Raw genomic sequence first — 9308 nt, forward strand, 5'->3', positions numbered from 1 at the left:
GTGTGTGTGTGTGTGTGTGTGTGTGTGTGTGTGTGTGTGTTCTAAGACTATGCAAATCTTAGCTAGACCTTAGAGAACACAAAAATTACTTGTTTAGTTGGTTTTTCAGATGTAGTGCTGAAATTTGTGATGGTAACTGAGTCATTTGTAGCACATGCATCACATACTCTTCATAGCAGCCAGTTTTACACTTTTTGTTGACTCAGCCATATGTTAGAAGCTACCTGACCCATCAAAACAAACTGGACTTTGGATTGGGCTGCAGTATTGGAGATAACGAAGTACAAAGCCATTAAACTCCCAAAGTTAAAGCGAGAGCTTGTGAATATCTACAACCTTTTAATGGATACCAATAAAAAGTACCAGTGCAGTAATTTAAAAATCCCCCATTTTAAGCATGGKAAGAACTTTGAAATAGGAGGCCAAAAAATGTAGAAAAGAATCTTGTTGCTTAAGATTAACAGACATGTATATTTTTATTTAATGCTGAATTGTGCATTTGAAATCATTTAAATTTAAATGAATAAACCAAAAAAATAAAAATAAATAAAAAATGCTCCTGTTTCAGGTTGAATGATGCTCCAGTGAGAGGCTACGAGGACGATGTTGGGAACAAAACCACAATGAGGTTCTTCTACCCGGAGTCAGCCTACTCCAACCCCATTTTGCAGAACGATCCAGATACACTCATGGTTATGGTGCCTTTTAAAATGCAAGATCTTCGCTGGCTGAAAGAGATCCTCTATAATGAGAAGAGGGTACACGACACACACATACATACGCACACATTCCTTACACGAACCCATGCTGTTTAATTTCTTTTCCAGCTCCTTCCAGTCTTCCATGTCAGGAACAAATACTTAAACCGTGTTAAACTTCTGCAAAGCCACTGCCTTTCTCAGAGTTAAATGTAGTTTCCATCACACACATCCTTCACTCTGTTGCTCCTGGCATCTCCGGCCTCCTACCACTAATGGTTACAAGGTCATTACCCGCTAATTTGCACATGGATTTAGTAGCCTCCAGAAATGAGGGAGTCAACAGTTCAATTGTATCTCTGCTTGCATAAATGAACTCCATCTGTCAAAAAAAATCATTTCCTTTTGTGTACAGACTTTTTGTTCTTTTTGCTTTTTGCTCAATAACATCCTGGCTTTTATCTCTCTCTGCTCATTTATACATTCAAGGTTAGGAAAGGCTTTTGGAAGCCTCCGCCCCTAATCTGGTTGGGTGACCCCAGTAAGACCCGAGTGTTGGACCCTCATATATTCCAACAGGCTGCTGACAATTTTCTCAAGATTTCTAATAAAAAAGGAAAGGTGAGGCATCACTTTCACAACACTACACTTGTGTGGATTGTTTTGGAGGCAGAACTTTTGATATAGAACAAATTCAAATTGTTTATTTATCAAACAAATTTTGAGTACCATCAAGTCCTGTTGCTCTGTAATTGTAGTAACAGTGGCTCATGTTTTTTTATTTAATTAATTAAATTTATTTTTTGTTCTTTGCATTCTGTGAACCCACTTTTCTCACACTAAAACCCTCTTCTTCTCTTTTGGTTGTTGCTTTCATTACATGCCCCTCTTTATTTTTCCTGCCTGCCTCTCACTGGTTCCCACATGAATGTTAACAAGGCTGGATTCACTGATTAGTCACAATTCCTCAAGCAAGTTGTTTAGAGTTCTGTCTTAACAGTTTATTTAAAGAGTCACACTCCTAGAAAGGTTGTTGCCTTTATATTGAAAATCATTAGGGATTTTTGGGATCCAGTTACTCCTGAAGGTGAAGATTAGCTACTGTTTGGCATTCGAGCATCTCATTACAGGAAGCCGTGTCTTTAAGGGCTGCACAATAAATCCTTGGATAATTGGTTTTTGAAGTATAGCCAAAAAATATTATACATTTTTACAATCTGTTTGTAAACAAGATTTCTCTTCTCTGGAAAGTCAACATTTGGAGCTTGTTTTTGCTGATTTTCTATTTATTTAGTTGAAGTTGCTTCAGACTAAAAGCTTTTCTTACCGGTAATTAAAGAAATTAAATGGCCCAACATTACTTGAAAGAATCCAAATCCCCTTCTGCCTTTCATACCATGATTCATTTCTTCAAGTTATTTTGCTAATTGATACATGCACAGATAAAAACATTATCAGCAAAGGAAACTGGAACCATAACTCTTAACATGCTTATTGGAAAGATGTGATTGTGCAATGACCAAACAAAGAAATGCATCACTTTTATTTTCCCCAATCTGATTGTGAAATTCTGGGTTTTCAGTTGGGTTTTATTATACTCTTTTTGGAATGTAGTTTTATTTTGCTCCTTCACTAAGTGAGGCTTGTGGGCTTAGTCCCTGGTTTGGGTCTGAGCCAAGCTTTGTTTTGGTTCTGGTTGTTTCTCCTCTCCTGGAGACAATCCGAAAACAGGAATGTTGCTCTTCTGGGGTTTAGTGCGAACACAACTGGTAGGTGCATGAGAGGAGTGAGCGGTAGGAGGGTGGCCGTCTTACAGGCAGTCAGTAGGCTCATCCAACAGGAGCTCTGTGCCATCTGCTCACACTATACAGGAAGAGCCAGGGGCCAGAGGAATGTAGGCATGCAGAGGAGCACCGAGCAGGGGGTTGTGACTTTTGATGAAACCGTGGCCTTAAGTCAGGTTTTGCTGTCAGTCAATCAAAAACTCAAAGTAAAAAAAAAAAGAAAAAGAAAAGAAAAAATAATAAATAAAACAAAAGTTAATTTTTTTTGTTTACATCTTTTAGTCTAGTTGTAAGTCTTTTGTATTTCACATCACCAAAAGCTGAGAGTACGGTAAATGTCTTTGTGTTACWTGTGTTCTTGTGCCTTTATATTAGCAAAATATCTCTTGAACCACTGGGCAAATATTAATAATACTTCCAAACAATCATTTAATGCACATCTACATTAATTATCTTTTGGAGACAGTCCAATTCAAGATGGCCTYCACAGCTAACTGACCCTAGCAAACACGTTACTTATGATTTAGTCAGTTTTACAGGTGTGTTAAAATTTAGTTTGGTAGTWGCTTCGAGTCATTCACCACACATACTCTCTGTATAGTAGGGCTATTCAGCTGGCGGCGCACGGGCTGGATATGGCCCGCGAGTGACCAAATTTCAGCCTGCCCATTTGTTCATTCATGTCTTAAGCCCAGGTTTTCTACTTTAATTACTCTTAAGTTCTTTTAGTTAGACATAGAAGTGTGGTATCTACAAAAACATTAGAATCCTAGCTAGAAGCTGGTAAAAATTATTCCTTTGAACACCCAGGAGTTATTTTTGTTTTTGTCRTTGTTTTATTGTAACTACTTGTATTATAAGGTTCTGTATGTTGTATTCATGATTAAATGCAGCATAATAAACTATTTCAAAGGTAACAGATCTTTGTAATACTTGGTTTATTTACATAATGACTTTAATTGCTGGATGTTTGGCCCTTGTGCTGTTGGCCTGCAGTAACTTTGCCYCCCAGAGGAGTTTAGTTGAATAGACACGGTGTATAGTGTTGAGTATGACTCTCCGCTACTACCACACTAATTTTAATACAACATCTGTAAAACTGACCAAATTACAACCATTGTTGTGTTGGATAGTGTTGGTTACTGTGGTGGCCACCTTGAATTGACTCAAGAGTTGTTGAAATAAATCTATTACTTTCTGAAATTTTCATTCAAATCTGTATTTGTAGCTAGTGATTCTGATTGTGTTTAGACCAGCAGAGGAGGCTTTGCTTGTCCTTGATTGTCCACCACTGGTGTGGATTAAAACCAGACTATAGGTTAATATCTGTAAAACAAAGTGAGTTTTAACCATTTTTTGTTTTTAAAGTCAGTTAGCTGTGGTGACCGTCTTGAAGTGGGTTGWTGTACATCCARTGATTACTATCTAAAAGTTTCAGTAAARCCTGCCCAGTGGTTCATGAGATTTTTTTTCTAAAAGACAGGTACAGGGTGAGTCAAAAGTCACACTTTGATTACATAAGCAAAAGGGAAAATGATATATTTTAATACCCCTGCAAGTAATGTGTAGAAAAGCATGCCCATGATCCAATATGGCAGCCATGTTCWGTATTATTACACACCTTTAAAAATAGAATGATAAAAATAGAACAATTTCAGAATGCCACCAGGGTGTGTTTTTAAAAATGTAAAAAAAAAAATTCTCAGATTTTGTCACAATTAAAAATAAACTTTGATCATTAGTTGTTGAATTTTTGGAAATGGGTCCATGTGTTTCTCAAACCACTCACAGAAACGTCCCTTTCTGTCAGATGTGGCTCTACGGTTGCGTACCAGTTTCTATAATAAACAGCTCTCTRTGAGACGGCACTCGTATGCACACTGTTATTCAAAATACCAACAGAAAATTTTTGTTTGTGAAAGTTGACTGAGTAGCATTTCCTGTGCAAAAGCTGCTTTTGTGCAGGTGTAGACAGTACATCATTTAAAAAAAAAAAGAGTTTTGCACGCTCCAGTGAGACACTGGACATAAACACATTTCCTGAGTGGACAAAGTTATTTTGGTGAGAACTTAATGATAGCAAGAGGAGCGGAACAAGAGAGCGATAAGAAAAGACTGATGGGAAATTACTTTGTGTAAACAGGTTCTGCAGGTCACGAGGAAGAAATTTTTCAACTTATTTCTGTTTCATGAAAAACAAATCACTGTCAAGGAAATTTAGTGCTAGATTTATTTTCTTTGATTTCCTAAAAAAATAAAAAATCTAGACTCAAATCATATGCTATTTTTTCTAACATTATCATAATAATAACAAATATTGACTCATTCTACGTTTACCCTTTTCTCATTACATTTCATTCTTTTTTGCTATTATTATTTTTTTTCTTCCAAATTGTAGGTCGACATTGATATTGTTCAGATATTTCTTAAACTTTTGGTGCCAAAAGTGGTATATGTTCAATCTTTTTTTTTCTGTGTTTTCAAGTGCAAAAATATTTTACAGCAACAAGCAATAATGAATCAAAGATTATTAAAGTCTGTTATTTTTCTGTGGCTAGATACAATATATGTTGATGGTGTAAATCACAAGAAATCATGAAGGACGTGTCCCTTTTTTTAGATCAGTGCAAATAATATATTTATTATTTGGATTAAAAAAAAAGATCTTCGCTAGTGTTGTAGTACTTGAGACTGGTCTTTGTTATAAGACTGGTCTTAAGACCACTTTTTGATGGTCTTGGTCTGGTCTCTGACAACAGCATTTGTACTCGTCTTGTCTCGATCTCCAACATTGAGTACTCAGAATTTGATTTCAAGACCACAACTATGGAAATATTACTAAATAGTCACAATATTTTCCATTTTAATTGTTAACATCTTTGCTTTCGTTGGATATAAAACATACTGATTCAAATCCAAACCTGACTCACTGCTTTTTATGTATTTTTTGTTACCGACTGTCACCCATCCCCACCCTGCTTCACTCACACGCGGCACTCCAGCAAAGTGAACAAGGAGCAGGAGAAGATGTCTGCAAATCTTTCAGTAAAACAGTTTGGATACATAAATCATAAAGCATATCACTGTAAAACAACATCCAGGAAAAARTTTACAGGAACTAATAAATTCTGCAGTGCTTCACTTGCAGCGACGGTGGGGACAACGTTAAACTTTTATCRTCAGCGTCATTAACGTTAACAATCTTCCTCTGTAGCAAAATTCTTTCCTCCGCCCTCACACAAAGATTTTGTCAATATTAGSTATTTATAATAGGTTAGCTACATGTGTACAGAATATMTTTTAGAGCAGTAGTTTTGTTTTATTGTTTCCTGGTTTTTCATCTTGTCTTGGTCTCAATCTTCCKTTGGTCTTGGTCTCGACTTGGTCCAGGCCCTAACAGTCTTGTCTTGGTCTCGAGACACTGTGGTCTTGGTCTTGACTTGGTCGCAGGTTAGGTGGTCTTGACTACAACACTAATCTTTGCAATAGGTTTGTTTTTCAGAGTTTCTGAAAGTGCAAAATCTTAGGAGCATTGTTTTTTTATCCATGTGTTGCAATGCAAAGACACTGTGTGTGTGTACCGGTACCTTATTTTTGTTACCTTTTTAGGACSTTTTTGGTATAAACCAATGGCTGTTCTTAATATAGCAGACTTGAGGGTTAGGTTTAGGACCAATATATGGATTGAGTTAGGGGTTAATTACATTCTACAGAAATGAATGGATGTCTGTACACAATCCTATAGATAGAAATGCAAATTGCATGCATGTGTGAGTATGTGTTTGATAAATTTACATAGTTCTTATCGTAATCTGGTTTGTGTTCAGGTTTTTTTTTATTTCTTTATTTTTTTACAAACTTTTTACTGAAACAAAACAGGCTATTTTGGAATTTTAACCAGATATTCAAACACTCCTACATTCTGCAGTTGAATCTCGACTAGAAAATGAACAGAAGAAATCTGCCCCTAAAGCTGATCCCTAAAATGACCTTTTGATTTTTTTAGATGCTGGATGATTGGGCGTCCTCATCTTAACAAAGCTATCTGATCCTGCAACTGAACACCATCCTGCAACCTTGAACTAAATTCTCTAAATAAAACTAAATAAAACTTGTGAAGATGTAAAAGTTGTTAGGTCCTCTCAGTCAGCTTTCATTTTTAGGTTTGAACTTAGCAAAAGTTGCAGTGTCAGTTCTGACTGCATTAAGAAGTGTCTGTAATGTTGAAACTTGAAAAGAATGTTGGTGAACTATTTAAAGTTTTGCAAAGTGCAAAATCATAGTTGTCACTGGCAGGAAGTGGGATTGTCTTTCTGTATCAATCATGTTTTAAACAGTTTGTTCTCACAGACACAGTAAAACCCAATGTCAGGCATCCAGGACCTTTTAGAATGCAGGGAAATAAAACAAGGGTTGGCTTTTATGTAGAAAACATGTGTTGTTGTTCACAGATAAAGTGCTGTGTTGCTCAGCTGAAACACGGGGTGGGGCAACCTGACTGATAGTTAACACATGACAGATAAGGACATACCTCATTGGCATTCACATATCTGTTGATGCAAACTTGTACAATATTGCTGATTTCAAAAGAAGTTATTTCATAAGTACTTCATGTTTTCTGCAGATGTTCTGTGATCTGCTGCAGCATTTTCTCTTTTTAACAAATAACCACAAAAATACTTGAATATGGTCACGGGGGAAAAAAAACACAAAAGTCTGTCTACTGTACACAAACTAGTTTTAGCTAACCTTTTGCTGCTTTTAGCTATTATTTTGCTCCTAGTTAGCTAAAGGTAATGCAAAACTAACTTTTACCTTTTAGCTTGCCTTATGATACTTACCATTAAACGTGTCTGTTTGTTTTTAGTTTATTTTTTGAAAACATTTAGTTTTAAGCTTGCTTTTTTCCCTAGKTTTAGCTAGCCTTGTTTTGGCTCTTGAAATAAGGAACAATGTAGTCCTTGCCTATGTGGTTAGTGTTGTTTTTTTTTTCAAATACAGGGCAATTCCTTATTTTAAGTGACATTTGGAAACCCTGTGGTCTACACTGAAACCAGTTATTAGCCCATGTCTTATTGTTTTTGACATTTTGTGTCTTATTAATACCTTCATCTTATTCATTGCTGACATACTTCATCTCATTAACCGGGATTCACAAATCACTAACTGGAGTCGTCTTTGATCAGTGAAGATTTCAACCAGCATCATAGTGATTGTAAATCCTCATTTAGTTGGTACTTTTAACTATTTTCTAAGTAGAATCCATTACACATGCTTCAAATGAATAATCATCTAGCTTTTTAGTAAAAGAAAGAAAAGTAGCACAAGTGGGTCTGTATGTTTGGCACAAAACCTACCAGTGAAATATACACAAAGCTGTGTATTATTTACTATATAAGAATTCGTAGAAACAAAACTTCTTTTGCCTGTTTTGATCAACAGGAAGTGACTGTGTGCAGCAGATAATTGTGTCTTTTTACCACCATCTAGTGGCCGTAATCATGCTTTACAAAGAGGGAAAACCTGTGAAACGTTTGGCTGTATTACATGCTCAGACATTTTGTTCAGTGTTCAAAGTTCAATATTTGTATTTAACGTTCAGACTTGTTTCTTGGAGTGTTTTTTAATGTCAGTACTAGAAGCTGGTAATGCCACAAGAAGACTGATCTTACCTCCGCTTTGTTACAGAATCCAGTGCATCCGACCACGGGGATGCTCGCTGTCGTCGCTGCTCTCAACTACTGTGACGTCGTTCACATCGCCGGCTTTGGATACCCAAGTTTAAAGAAGCCGCTGCATCCCATACACTACTATGGTCGTGCCAATATGAAATCCATGATGGTGGGTGGCGGTCATCAGTTACACGCAAACACTCCTGTTTTTCTCAAAACTAATTCTACCTCCTCTGTCTGTTGCAGAATTCTTACCATGACATTAATAATGAAGCCAAAGCCTTACGACGACTGGAGGAATCAGGAGCCATTTTATACTTACACCCACATCTATGATGCACATGCTTTTCCTTCAACATTATCTGGTTGAATACTAACAATGGCAATGAATAGGTTGTCTGACTTGAATGTGCCACGATTGTGCCTTCTACATTGGGGTTTTGGGATTTTGTACACAACACTGTGAAAGTGTGCAATGTGCTGGATAACTGAACTGCTACAAAACATTTTTTTTAACTCCAGCACTGTGGGCTCAGCATTTTCCATTCTTTTGGTAACTTGCGACCTTTGCATATCCTTCAGAATCGTGTCAAGACAATCTTGGAGGCAGTGAACCTTTTTTTTTTTGTGCAAGAAGTATAGTGGGGTGTGAAAGTTTGGGCACCCTTGTTAATTATCCTGATTTACCTTTATAAATTGTTGATTGTTTGGATAAAAAAAATCAGTTAAATATATCATATAGGGGACAAACTGTGATATTTGAGAAGTGAAATGAAGTTGAAATGATTTACAGAAAGTGTGCAATAATTGGTTAAACAAAATTAGGCTGACACATAAATTTGGGAACCAAAAAAAAAAMAACCTTAACTCAATATTTAGTAGATCCTCCTTTCACAGAAAAAACAGCCTCTAAACACTTCCTACAGTTTCTAATGAGAGTCTGGATTGTGGCTGAAGGTATTTTAGACCATTCTTCTTTACAAAACATCTCTAGTTCATTCAGGTTTGATGGTTTCTGAGCATGGACAGCTCTCTTTAAGTGACACCACAGATTTTCAATAATATTCAGGTCTGGGGACTGAGATGGCCATTCCAGAACATTGTACTTGTTCCTCTGCATCACTCTCCCATACAGCATCTCCTTGTGTAAAGTG

General features: G+C 36.5%; 1 protein-coding gene across 6 annotated transcripts in view; it reads left to right on the top strand.

Annotated features, from left to right (window-relative positions):
• Nucleotides 1-8902, top strand: part of st3gal4 (ST3 beta-galactoside alpha-2,3-sialyltransferase 4) — a gene marked incomplete in the record, with an annotated part of 54275 nt that extends 45373 nt beyond the window's left edge. For all 6 annotated transcript variants that reach the window (XM_014027912.1, XM_014027913.1, XM_014027917.1 and 3 more), the window contains 4 exon segments: nucleotides 569-758; nucleotides 1188-1319; nucleotides 8171-8323; nucleotides 8401-8902. In XM_014027912.1, the coding sequence (XP_013883366.1) occupies nucleotides 569-758; nucleotides 1188-1319; nucleotides 8171-8323; nucleotides 8401-8490 (565 nt within the window).
• Nucleotides 8903-9308: the final 406 nt, after the last annotated feature.

This window comes from Austrofundulus limnaeus, unplaced genomic scaffold (assembly GCF_001266775.1).
Source record: "Austrofundulus limnaeus strain Quisiro unplaced genomic scaffold, Austrofundulus_limnaeus-1.0 Scaffold698, whole genome shotgun sequence".
NCBI classification, from domain to species: domain Eukaryota; kingdom Metazoa; phylum Chordata; class Actinopteri; order Cyprinodontiformes; family Rivulidae; genus Austrofundulus; species Austrofundulus limnaeus.